The following is a 14077-nucleotide window of genomic DNA, read 5'->3' as shown; positions in this document are numbered from 1 at the left end:
TTGTCACATACAAGGTCTTAAATAATCAGGCCCCATCTTATCTCTGCTACACTCTGACCATGAAACCACAGCACCAGTCACACTGTTCTTTACTTTAAATCCATCACAGTACAGCAAACTAACATGTTTATCCTGCACTAAACTCCAGAGTATTCTTATGCAGCCTTTACATAGCAGTTAGTCTACCTCATTTTGTTTTGCAGCACATTTCACAATATGAAAAAACATAATGTCACATGTATAAATGTACACTCCATCTCTGAGTGAAGTTAGCTCTGAAGCAGCTGGATCTTTAGCTAGCAACACACTCTATGACAAACTGCACACAGTTTGCTGATGTTTGTTGAACAGATAGAAACATTTTATTTAAACTAACCTGCCACTTAAAAAAAAGTCACGCCCTTTATGCTCTCTTCGCTTCAGTAGGGCGAGCTAGATGCCAAGGTACCGCAACCACAACTTACGGAAACCTGCAGTCATTCCAGTGTTGTGTCAGTAAATAAACAAAAAAAACCAAAAACAAAACACCATCCCACTTTTAACCCCTTTGGCACATGTAATCTCTTTTTATGCATCATCCTGGTGATTAATAAACAAACAGGAATCCCTTTCCTGTGTTACTGTTTGAGCTTACACGGGTTTGATGTCTCGTCACAGTGACGAAATAATAATTCGACCCAAATGGATTTAACCAGAAGTAATGAGCCTGTTTTGAAAATGTAAGCCGTAGAAAGTACAGATATTTGTTTAGAAATGTAGGGAGTAAAAGTAAAAAGTACACAAAAAATAACTACTCAAGGAAAGTAAAGATACATAAAAATTGTACTTAAGTACAGTAACAAGGTATTTGTACTTTGTTACTGTCCACATCTACATACAGAGGTGGGAAGAAAAACTGAACTGAAAAAGGGACCAAAGCAAACAAACAAAAATATATTTTGGGTTATGGACACATCAAATTAATTAAATCAATGTACTCAGAGCTTGTTGATTACATTGAACTTTGTTCTCAGGCTTTTGGGCTCTGTGGGCTTGAAATAATGTAACAACTTGGGATTCGATTTGCATTTTCTTGATTCAGAGTTCTTAGACAGCTTAGATAGGATCAGACCCTCAAACCACTGAAGAAAATAATAAAGCAAGCAACAGAATTAGTCTGTTCAAAAGGCTGAATGATTATCACGTCAAAGGCTGGTGATTTCTCAATAGCTTTTTCACTGTCTGTATGAAAGGGGGACATTATCATGTGTAGTGAATAGGAGCATGAGGACCCAAATGCAGACACACAGATGTGGATTGTGGTAAACAAAAGGAAAAATGTTTAATTAGGTTGATGAGCAAAATACATTGTGGTGAAAAGTAAAGTACCTGAGGAAATTAGAAACACTAATATAGTATATAAACTAGGGCAAGAAAACACTGGAACTACAAATGAAAGGTGACTGACATTCTGACAATAGACAAAGGGAGACTGACACAATATATATAAACAGGAGGGTGATTAATTGAGTAGAGACAGCTGGGGAACACAGCATGAACAAATCAGGCATAATGACATGGGGGGGGGGGGGGAAACTGAACTCATGAGATGAGGGACTTTCAAAATAAGACGGGAAGTACCTAACACAGAGACCAGGACTGAGACATACGAGCTGAATGTAGACAAAAAGGTAAACAAACATGGAGACAAGACTGACTGGCACTGGAGACTCAGACAGCAAGACACAGAAACAACACTAGGACATGAAAGAAATCAAACAGTAACCAAGAACCAAAAATATAGATAATAAAACTCAGAGGCACTAGGAAGTACTAAACTCAAGCTTAAACATAAATATCTCTTAAATCTAACAGAGACTCAAAATGCTGGGTCATAGACTCAGGACCATGACAGATATAGCCTCCAAGTCTGAAAACTGAAGCCTTCGCAGAAACAAACTCCATAGCAACTCCACAAAGTCCAGCTGGAAAAACAAAATTGGAGAAAATGATGGCAAAATTGGAGAACTTGGTAGCGACAGTGCACAAAGTATTAAAATTGGAGCTGATGTCTCCATCTCTAAATGCGTGCAAGGCGGACTTAATAAGCAACCCATTCATTGCAAATGAGAGGGACTCATCCAATGCCTCAAACAGAGAGAAAGGAACTAGGAAGACATTAGTTTGTAGTAATGGCACTGGAAATTTCACAATTTCACATTTCATCCTCAGTCACCCGTAGGAGAACTCTTGCCACTCAGCGACTCCGAGGAGCAATGACAAGCAAATGGACCCTCAACTATGACGGATGTCACGGTGGAGTCGGTGTCACAGATGACTGAAAAAACTAAAAATGTTAAAGAACTAATAAAAGCTTTACATGGGGGGAAAAAATGGAGGGAGGAGCTTTCCTATTTTTACTCTAGTGTGAATGCACAAGTGAGTTAGATGAAGATCTGAGCAGCCGAGCAGACTTTAAAGCTGCTACTTACAGTTACACATTCAGTCATGTTCTTGTTCTCACTAACTGCACATTTCTTTGTGACCTCTGAGCTGAGCCAAGAAAATGAGAAGGAGCTCCAGGAATTAAGTTATTCGCACAAAGCAACACACTCACACACACACACACACACACACACACACACACACACACACACACACACACACACACAGACAGACAGACAGACAGACAGACAGACAGACAGACACAAGAATGCCCTTAAACAACCTACCAACCAGCAATGGAGACTTAGACAGAGCCCCATATAAATGGATTTAATCATACACACAACAGCATGCACACAGGCACACACACACATGTGCATGTACACAGACACACACACACACACACACACACAAACTCTCTCTCTCTTCCTCCGACTTCTCCACCACCATACCCAACGTCATCGCTCCCTCATCCTGCTTCCTCTCTCTGACTGTGATTAATCCTCATTGTCTCTTCAAGGTTATGGGGGTGCACACGTACACACACTCGTACATGCTTATGTGTTTCTATGACAGCTGTAGCTCCCACACCCGTCTCAAAACCAACAAAGGCAAAAGCCTGAAAGCTTTTGGTTGTGTGTAGGTGCATACATATGTGACAGGATATGAGAGACAGAGAGTCAGTAAGAAAATGATGGAACAATTTAAGAAATCACTTTTTTTTCTCTGGATGTCAGCTTGCATATGTAATAATTTGCTAATAAATACTGCTGATGTGTGCTGGGGCACAGCAAACAGGTCTGTTAGAAGATGACCATCTTATTCATCCCTGCATCTGTCATCTTCCTCTTTTTTGTACAGGAAATGAAGGTTGAAGAGCTCAGCACTGTCAGACAGGCATTACAGGCGGACCTGGAGACGTCCATCCGGCGCATCGTTGATCTTCAGGCTGCCCTAGAGGAAGTAGAATCGAGTGATGACAGCGACACTGAAAGGTAATTTGCCCTCACTGAGGTAGCTCCTCTCAGGTTCAGTGATGATATTTGTATGTCTGAACTCAACTTTCACCAATCTGCCCTTCAATCCAGTGTTCACACTGCTGTGGAGTCCTTTACTCAAAAGAAAGACCTGTAAGAAACTCTTGGCTGTGTGTGTGGCTGTGTATATGTGTATGGCCTAAAAATATCTGAGCTTGAAGTGTTCTCATTATGCATATTGTTGTGATAATAAATAACAGGATAAAAAAGACATAGCCTTTTTAAAAAAATTTCATTGCATTTTCAACTAGCTTTGGCCTTGATTTCCATCATATCCATGCATATCACCAAAGTCAATGCACAATTAAGTCAGCTACACCTTAACCCAAATGATGAAAGTCATTACATAGATGTGTAAATTGGATATTCATTTACTAACGACCATCAGGTCACCAAGGTTAGGGTTGAGTTTTGTTTTAGCTGTTTGTGTGTGTGTGTGTGTGTGTGTGTGTGTGTGTGTGTGTGTGTGTGTGTGTGTGTGTGTGTGTGTGTGTGTGTGTGTGTGTCCATCCATTTTCTGCTGCTTATCTGGATGGTGGGGGGAAGCAGTCTAAGCAGAGAAGCCAAGACTTCCCTCACCCCAGCTACCTTCTCCTGCTCATCTACGGGGACACCAAGAAGTTCCCAAGCCAGCTATGAGATATAATCTCTCTTGTACAAATTCTGGTTTCCCCCAGGGGCCCCCTACCGGACATGCTCAGAATACCTCACCTATGAGGCGTCTATCTTAGTCAGATGCCCAAAATTCCTTCTTCTGGCTCCTTTTGATATGGAGGAGCAGCGGCTCTACTCTGAGTCCCTCTCGTATGACCAAGCTCCTCACCCTCTCTCTAAGGGACTGTCCAGCCACTCTTCGAAGGCTACTTGTGTCTGTGACTTCATTCTTTCGGTCACTACCCAAAGGTCATGACCATAGGTGAGCGTAGGAATGTAAATTAACTCTTTAATTGACAACTTTGCTTTTATGCTCAGCTCTCTCTTCACCCCAACAGATTGGTGCATTTGCATCACTGTGGACTACTCTGCTTCCACAATAGAAGGCACAACTATGGTATTGAGAAAGATCCTCCTGACTTTGTGTGTACTTTTCACTGCCTGATTATAGCCTCAGTTGAGGTAAGCAGTGTTCCACCAAAGCTGTAGACTGTGTGTGTGGAATTCCCCAGGTCCCAGGGGAACCTGGGGGACTTATCCTTATATTTATATCTCTAAATTTATTATCTAGTCATATCTTTATTTCTGCACTTCATTTTATGCGATTTCTTTGTTGTGTCTTGTATATATGCTTCTATGACAACTAATTTTCCCTCTGAGATTACTAAAGTAGGCTAATGATTGCTGTATTTCATAGTCAGTATACATAGCCAGTCTTGTTAATGATCTGGCTGAGGGGGTTGCAATGGGGACAGAACATCTCCTTGGTGAACCCCTCACTTGATTATGACTTGTGCATTTGGCTTGAAGTTTGCCTCTTGTGTTTTCCTTCACCTCCATTGGATTCCTAAACGAGGCTCTTAGGGTCCTGTTAATATCATACAACATTCCCGAATCCTTGTGCAAGGCATTGAGTCATAGGCTCTGATAGAGGACTTGAGCTCAAGGACCTGTCCCCTAGTTTACAAAAGCTGTGTATTAGTTGTGTATTGAAAGAGACGTGGAAGTAAAGCATGTAAGGAAAAGACAGAGTTTGAACAGTTGTACAACTCTCTTAGGCAGCTTTCACTACTTTGTTTAAGATATCTTGAGGAATAGTTTTACAGACATCTTGAAGGATATTTAAGGCGGTTGTTTGGATTTTGGCTTCCTTTTGTCCATTCTCTGTTGAGATAATCCTAGGTTGCTTTAATAATGTTGAGATCTGTGTTCTGGGAAGGCCAATCCATGACTGGAAAATGGACTTCCACCTCCCCCAGTCGGTTAAGCTGCAGTCAGTTCCGATGGAAGGCTTGGACTGAGAGGCAGCTCAGCATCTGCTGGCTCTAAAATGATTTGAACTCTGGCGCTGTACATCACATGTACCCGGCTGATTCGGCCAACGGACCAACTGTTCATTTCTTTGCATCCCGGGATCTCGGGCAGGCCCCTGTCCAAGTCCCGGTTGTCCCACTGTGAGGTACAGGCAATCCAGCAGGCTTATGCCTCAGTAGAAGCTCCTCTCCCCTCAGGTGTGCGGGCCCACTCAACCAGTGAGGGTGGCGGGGTGCCTCCCTCTCTGCCATTTGTGTGGCAGTGACATGGTCCCCAACTACCACCTTTATGTGGTTTTCCCGCTTGAACATGGCAGCCAGCCCCTCTTTCAGGGAGCAGGTTCTGGGTGCCCATCAGCGGTAGCCGTCATTCTGGGGGGGGGGAAAGCATTTAAACTGCATTTCAATTCAAGACAGAGAAACAAAAATAATATCCCTGGCCAAAACTGGGAAGACTTAAAAATAAAGTGCTATTTTAAGTACTTTAAGTACATTTTCAGAATGGTATTGTCTTTAAATAAAAATAATAAAAAGTCTACATAAAGTGCAGTTTTTCTTGTTAGAAAAATAAGGCAGAAAGATAAAAGGTAATTTGACCAGCTTCACCTTTAAACTCTGAGTAACCTTAGCCAAAATTATTTTGTACATTAGGCTAAAACAATGTGATCATGGAACATTTTAGTGCAAAAAATAACAAACCCATTGGACTCACAATACCTCCATGCTTATTTATTGTCCATCTCTTTCAGCCAGTTACTTAGACAAACTAGCCTGTTCACATTTTCAGAGCTCAAGGCAGCTCTCTTTTTTTGTTACTATGTGACCTGCAAGTGATAACAGTCTGTCACATGGGACAGAAGTGGCAGGACTAATCTAATACTTGCGGGCCAGGACAGACAGTTGTGGGTGGGTGCCTGCTCGGCTGGACCACAACTGCAGTTTGCTTGCTGATGGTGGGTTCTGCTCTGTACAAACTCAGGGCCCCTGTTACACAGGGCTTCCTCATCTGAATCAGAATCTGAAGACAATGAAGACAATGAAGACAAGAGGAGGCTCTTTGTCTTTACTGGTGCCTTTGTGGTGGCATCTTTACACTGTTCCTGCAACAGGGCCTCAAGGCTGGTCCAAACCTCTTCTCGCTCTCCCCTTGCAAGACACTTTAAATTCTTAAAGCGTGGGTCAAGCACAGTAGCTGTCTTGAGCCACTGATGGTTGAGTGTAGCTACATGTTGGGATAGGTCCTTTGTGAAGGCAGTCACCATGTAGTTTGAGTCATCATCAGAGACCTCCATGGTGTGATGCAGGTGGCAGAAAGAAGTTAAAACAATTGAATATGAGACATATGTCTCACCTCCAAGAAGCTGAGTCACAAACCTGTAGTAGACAGTTCAAGAAAGTATTTATTAATCTACACAATAACTGTCAACTATAGAGCTTTTTGAAGAAACAGTAACAATAAGTTAAAAAATAGTTTTATTTACCTGCATGGCTCAAGGATAGTCACCAGCTTTTGGAGTTTTACCAGCTCTGATGGAGTTAAAATGACTAGCTTGTGCTTTTGTTTGTCTAAAGCAGCAAAAACAGCCTCTTGATTCTTTAGTAGATGAAAAAACATATCCAGCATTTAATTCCACCCTGTGGAAACATGTTGTATGAGTGGTTCTTTCTGTTGCCCAAGTCTTGTTTCCTCCTGGTGTAATTCCTCTGTATCAGCAGGGCTGTGTTTAAAGTGACCCACTATCTTGCAACATTTTGCTAATGCATCACTGAAACCACTATCAGCAGGGCTAACAGTGAGGGTTGTTTGCAATATGTGAGCAACACAAGGCATGTGATGGAATGGGAGGTGCTGCAGCCACCATGGTTCGTGCACTGTCTGTCCCAATTGTGGTTACCTTTTGTTGAATTCCCCATTCTTCTGCCAAAGAGAGAAACTACTCAACGCAGTTTTTGGAATAGTTTCTGATGTTTGTCTTCTGCACAGTCAGGGCAAAAGACTGTAGATTCCATGTCCCATCAGTGACATCAAGAATATGTGCAGTGACTCCGAGATAATTAGAATTACTAACAGAATCCAATTCAATATAGTTTTATTTATATAGCACATTTTAAAACCCGAAGGCACACCAAAGTGCTTCACAGTAATATGGAGAAACAACATAAGTCAATAACAGAGTACAGATCGGGCGCTAGCACAGACAGAATGGAGGCACTAATAGACCGGAAGAGTTAAGTAGAATAGGTATCAAACCTCAATACAGGAGGAAGGTCAGATCGTGAATACAAAATATCTACTAAGAAGATAAAAACAGCAGTAAAATTAATAATAAAATAATACATTTAATAAAAAGTTTAAAAAGGGTATTAACTGGTCAGGAAAGCCAGGTTAAATAAGTATGCTTTCAATCTTGATTTAAAGGATTGGATAGAGTCTGTGGCACGAATAGACGCAGGAAGGCTATTCCAAAGGTTGGGTGCAGCTGAAGCAAAGGCACGATCGCCTCTGGTCTTCAGTCTAAACTTAGGTTGGGCCAGGAGTAATTGACCTGATGATCTTAGTGCATGACAAGGAGTGTACAGATTGAGGGGGAGTCCAGTGATCCCCACTAAGAGCCACAAAGTCTGTTTTTTGTAATGCATCTAATTTTGCTTGTTTTTCAGTGTCATAAAGCTGTTGAATTTTACTTGAATAGTCTGTCGCCATGGCAGTTGGAAAGTTGGATCACCTGATGCTAACTGTAGCACATTTTCTAACGCCCTATCTACTACCACTGACTGTAGACCACTGATAGTGGTCTACAGTCCAGAGCAATCCATTTTGTAAGAGAATTTGTAAGTCATTTTTTCAAGTTTGGGCTGCCGACACCTTTTGTTGGTACTCGAACTGGAACTGCTAGTGCTAACAGCTCCCACAGTTTCCGTGCTCGCTGCAACATGTTTTGCATTTAGATGGTAAGGTTGAGGTGCTTTGGTGGTATGCAAACTCCTTTTTGCACAGTTTGCACAAAATCACACTTTTATCAAGGCTTCCGTTGGGTAGTCTTTTGAAATTAAATTTGCCTCCGGTCAGTCCTAGCAACACGCTTTCTTCAGATTCTTCTATTTTTGTAGGCCGCTCGGAGAAGCATTCTGACAAATTTCGCACGTGTGGGACTAATAAAGGTTATCTTATCTTATCAAACTATCACTGGTTTCACGCCTGCACAGCTTGCTTTACATGTAATCTGTGGGGCGTGGCCCGGCTAGCCGGAGTGTCTTCAAGAAGTATCCATACTTCTATGTATCATACCCCATACATATGGAATATGTAATGGAGTGGAGAGATAGTCTCTCACTCAGAGAACCAAGGTTACAATGTAACCGTACGTTACATTTGGTGAGTATAGTATTGTTATTGATACTTATAATAGTCAAAAGTATTTAGTTATCCTTCAAGGCGATTGAGATATGAAAGTGTCATGGTAGGCTCATTGGCAGGCAACGGTAGGACCGAAACACAGGACTCCAAAACTGACTTTTTTTTATTTAGCTGAGAAAGCGAACTAAAAATCAAAGTACAAAGAAACACAAAAAGAAACAAAAGATAAACTAGTACTAAGAAACTGGCAACTCACTGGAAACTCACAACTAGACATAACTAGGGAACATGGAAAACACACGAGAAAAACACAGCCAAGGTGGAGAACACCAGAATAAACAGGGCAAAACTGAAGACTTAAATACACACACACAGGATAACCACGGGATGGGAAACAGGTGGGAACACAGCTGGGACTAATCAGACATGAGGAGACAGAGAGGAATCAAAACTGAATACACTGAACACAGGACAACGGACTATCAAAATAAAACAGGAAGCAAGAGACACATACTAAGATCTGGCCTGACTGAGGACAAGGAACACAGGAGGAGCAAGACGGCGCGTGAGACACGACAGGGGAACAAATTAATAAACACGGAGACAGAACTTAAGATGCACGAGAGACATGACAGACTATCCAAGGAACAAGGACACAGGGGAAGCAAAAACAGAACCATGTATAATACTAAATCAAAAAATATAAATAAAAACAAGAAAAAAAAACACTGGGTCACCGACCCAAGACCGTGACAAATACCACACAGGAAAGGATCACAACAATACGAACCAAAACCAGGGAGTTAACTTTAGAATATTGCTGAATGTCCAAAACATAAACTGTGGGTCTCTGACTCAGGGCCATGACAGAAGGGTTTTGTACATGACTACTAACATCCAAAATCCACAGGACACTAACTTAACTGATGGTATGCCTTAGAGCATGTTTTTACCATAGACCAATAAGAATTTTTCATTTCCTTTTGTAAGCATGTAAGCAAAAAACAAAGTACTGTGATAAAGTGCGCCATGAAAGTTTGCAGTGTGCCAATCTTATAAGTCATTACTTGCTGCTCCACCCCTGCTGTAATGCTATCTTGGCTTACAGTGGAATCATCAGCTGTTTATGGAGCTGCAGTCGCATATTTCCTTTTTTATTGTGCTTGCATGTTTATAGCAGCTGAAAAGGTAAAGATCTAATTTCATTCAATTTGGCTGTAGCAGATTTCTGAGGTTTTCTTTGGTTCTGCAGTGACTCTGTGTCCAGTGTCGGCTCTGTTGGGGGAGAAGGCATTCACAAATGGTCAGGAGTGTCTAGAGGAGGCTCCCGTGGTGGAAGCTCACTTCACAGCAGCCAGGGGGGCCGTCAGTCTGTTGCTGACACCATCAGCACCTACAGCTTACAGTAAGTCTGCTAACACAAGGTACTTCAAGCTGCAATGATAAATCACTTAGCATGCTTTTGATGAGCTAACTAGCTATGATAAGTGTTTCAAGTACTGTGTGACACTACTATTAACTACTGTCTTGATGCATGCTCCATCATTCAAGTAAGTAAATCCCAAAAAGTTGAAGTCACTTGGATGAATGAGGAAATGTTTCTCCCGCTGAAGAGTGCTGGTGGTTGTCTGGAGCCTATCCCAGCTGTCTTAGGGCGAGAGGCAGGGTACACCCTGGACATAGACAACCATTCGCACTCTCATTCACACCTATGAGCAATTTAGGGTTTCCAATTAACCTATCCCCACTAACTGCACGTCTTATGAAGTAACATCAAAAATATTGTTTCTTACAGTTTTTGGTCAATTACAAAAAGTACCTTTGAAATCTCCTGATTTGTGCTCTACCACAGAAAATATTTGAATTCTTCAGAATCACAAAGATGATGTGTGGACATTCAGCTTAATGCTTTCATGTTGTGCTCAGAGTTTTTCAAAAAGCAAAAATGTTGAATGGATCAAATTGATTTGATATAATGCTCAGCCCTTTTTAAGCTGTTTAGTTGGACAGAGAATGTTTTTGATAATAAACACCCAATAGATGAAATGAGACAATATTTAGTTCTAGCCCTAGATGTCTGTGTATGTTAGCCAAACATATGGGCTGGTTTGTGGTTTAAACTGCTTCTTTTATCACTCTCTAGTTCTTGTGTGAATCCTGATGACGAGGGCTCTGAGGCTGGAGGCGTTGCTAGCAGATCTCTTGGTCGAGCCCCATCCTCCACAGCTCTGTCTGAATTGTTGGAAGGACTTCGTAAACGCAGAGCTGGCGGTGATGCAGGAGATGAAACTGGCAGTACCGTCTCTTTGGCGATTTATCAAACAACCGGAGCATCGACTCTCAGACGGAGAGCCTCGGCCCTCTCTCTCAATCCAGAAGATGTCCAGGAGCCCAGACCTGGTCCCAGCATCCTGAAACCATCCTCCCCACTCCTGCCACGTTCTACCAAAACTCTCTCTGCAGCTGGAGGCAAAGTCTCTCGCTTTAACTCATGTGATTCTCTCTCATCGCTTCCCTCATTGCCGCACCTCTCCTCACTTGCTGCTCGTCATCATGCTCCCTCCGTCTCCATCCCAGAGGAAGAGAAGTCGCTGCACTCTGTCACAACTCCCATCCAGCGCTCCCCTCTGGCAGCACGGCAGTGCATGGTGGGGAGCCTCATTCCAGAGGACGTAGGTGAAGGATCCCTAGGTTCAGAACCCATGGTCTTCCAAAATCGGCGTCTGCCTTTGGACCGTGACGACGCGGCCTCAGACATCTTGCCTGCAATCAGGAGAGCTCAGTCAACCAGCAGCCTGGCCAGCTCAGTCAGAGGAGGTAGGAGAGCACTAAGCGTCCACTTTGGAGAGCTGCCTCCCTCGAGCCACAGCAGGAAAAGTTCTGAATCGGAGTCCTCTAGCTCAGGTGGATCAGGACGAAGCTCCCAGGGTGGTGGGCCGAGACGCAGATTTGAGAGGCCGCAGGGTGAGAGATTGGAAGCAGAGGGCAGCGAGGGGGGAGATGTGGCTTCACTCATGAAGAAATACCTGAAAAAGGAGACTGACTGAAGCAGATGTGCGGCAGTCTCAGGTGTGTAGATGGACAGCTACATGTGGGAACTGAGGGAACATTTGAAATAGTAAACAGTAGTTGCATCACATTGTTTTGATATCAGAGCCCTTTTTTTCCACATGCATGTTAGTCAAATCCATCGTAGAAACCTTTTTTAAAGCGGCTCTGTTATGCTTATTTGAAATGTCATTTTATTTTCTTAGATTTTATTTTCCGAAAGTAGTTTTTTGTGATTCACAGTTCAAAATAATCCTGTTTTTAGTCTCATACTTGGACTTGGTGCAACCCTTCAGTTAAGAAGCTGAGTTAGTTTTTCTTACAGACAGCTGACTGTAAACACCTTACAACCAAAAGATTTGAACAGCAAGCAGGTGGAGCTTCTGAGCAATGCATATGTAACAGAAACCTTACTTTTTAACAACACAATACACGATGGACTTGGTCAAAGCAAAGCCTCCTTAACAGTGGTTGGTGCTCATGATCTTGATTTATGGAGCCACAAGTTGCCAAATTTGTATAATAGTGGATGCTGCGTGCATAAACTGTATTGCTACATGCACAAACACAGACAACTTCTAACTTCTTCAACTTCTGCTAATTAAGAAAATGCTACAATGTTTACCAGCAAACCTCAAGACCAATTTTCTTCAAGGAAGGTTTTTAACGAAACAGCAGGTCACATTTTTTATTGAAAATGCACCACTGAGCAATAATAGCGTAACTAGCAGTACATTCTGTGCTGTGTTGTATGTATCAATGTTAGTAAATCAGTTTGTGTGTTTTATTTAAATAGTCTACTCCTATATTTTGTATGTTTTGAGAGGAACTCCCAGAAATAGATCTAAAGTATGGTCAGTTACAAACACCTCTTTCACAAAATCTTGTCACTGTGCTATCTTTGTAAATACTGTCAATACTTCTTTTAGACCCGTTTGTGGTGCCGCAATTGGTTAGTAAATCTAGCCCTAAAATGGTAAATGTGGCAACCATTATACCTGCTGACAGCTGCTAAATACCTTTTTAGTATGTGTCAGTGTGCAACTGTGTCAGGGGCCAAGATGACAAAAATTGTGGCATTGTGAAAGGTTTGAACTAGTACATACATGTTATAGCTGTCTTTACAGCTCTGCTTGGCTTTGATGAATTGTAATGTGAGGTTCAGCACATTGTACACTTCCGTTTCAGGGAAAGCATAGTAGCAGAACTTGGTGACAGCTGTGGCCAGAGTTTAATGTGTTTGACTTGGACTCGGGTGAGGTGAACAGAAACATCACCAAGTGAACGATGTTGCTCTAAACTGCAGGATTGGACTAAACCAACTTCAGATGTGACAAATGTGTCATTATGAAATGACACGTGACATTTCTTTTTGCAGATCCAACATTAAGATGCCTCTAGCATTTCTATGCACTTGCACGTAATTGCTGTCTTGAGAAACATGCAGGTTTTTATGAGTTTTCATAGAAGTTCCCAAGAATAAAATATGCTCTTAACTTCCAAGGTCATTCAGATGTGATTTCATACTGGCACCACAGAGGAAAACCTACTAGACATTGTCATTAATTTCATCTTATTGCTCTGAAAATTGTAAAACAGTAACATCATTTTCTTTCAAATGAGAGCTCCCTGTGGGGAGTGGGCGTAGCATGACTCATAAATATCTGAGCTTATAGTATTTTTAGTCCCATTTCAACTTCAGAGGTGGTTGATAACTACAGGCCCAGATAGTGTATGTGTTACATGTTACTCTTTGTTTCACATCATCTTTGCTATTCTGACCATCTTGTCTTTGATTTTTTTTCTATTGTCCTGTCATCCATCCACATCCACATCCAGCAGAGACCTTTGGAGATGGCGAGTGTTCCTCCCACGGCAACACAGAAGCTTTTTGACTCTTCATATGGAAATTCACAAGTCACCAAAAATACATTTGTTCAATTTTTGATCACTCAGTCTGTATTTAAAGTAAGCAGTTTATATATGAATAAAGACAATGAAATGAACAGTTTGCTTTGTGACTTTACTCTTTGTGAGTCATTTTTCCAAGAGATTTCTTTTTTAAAATTATTAAATTATATTGTTTTGGTCTTGTGTTGAAAAATTCTATCACAGATGTGGATGTGGTGCTTTGAAAATCTTTCAAAAAAAAGGAGAATTTGGTGCTGCACAACAAGTTGCAGTGGAATTGTAATTTCACTGTGGTGTGATCCAGAACAACTGAAACCAAAACAAGTGCTGTA

General features: G+C 41.7%; 1 protein-coding gene across 4 annotated transcripts in view; it reads left to right on the top strand.

The window, feature by feature from the left end:
• The window catches only part of myo18b (myosin XVIIIB), a 61076-nt gene extending 47236 nt beyond the window's left edge, over positions 1 to 13840 (top strand). The window contains exons 39-42 of one of the 4 annotated variants that reach the window (XM_084936111.1): positions 3286 to 3419; positions 10039 to 10191; positions 10930 to 11855; positions 13677 to 13840. In XM_084936111.1, the coding sequence (XP_084792237.1) occupies positions 3286 to 3419; positions 10039 to 10191; positions 10930 to 11833 (1191 nt within the window). In that variant the 3' untranslated portion in view covers positions 11834 to 11855; positions 13677 to 13840. The other 3 variants (XM_084936110.1, XM_084936114.1, XM_084936113.1) reach the window with 3 other exon arrangements.
• Positions 13841 to 14077: the final 237 nt, after the last annotated feature.

The sequence above is a fragment of the Perissodus microlepis genome, chromosome 7, assembly GCF_051167445.1.
Source record: "Perissodus microlepis isolate ML-2025 ecotype Zambia chromosome 7, ASM5116744v1, whole genome shotgun sequence".
In the NCBI taxonomy this organism is placed as follows: Eukaryota; Metazoa; Chordata; class Actinopteri; order Cichliformes; family Cichlidae; genus Perissodus; species Perissodus microlepis.
Note: the sequence above shows the minus strand (reverse complement) of the source record. Positions and strands in the feature narration are given on the sequence as shown.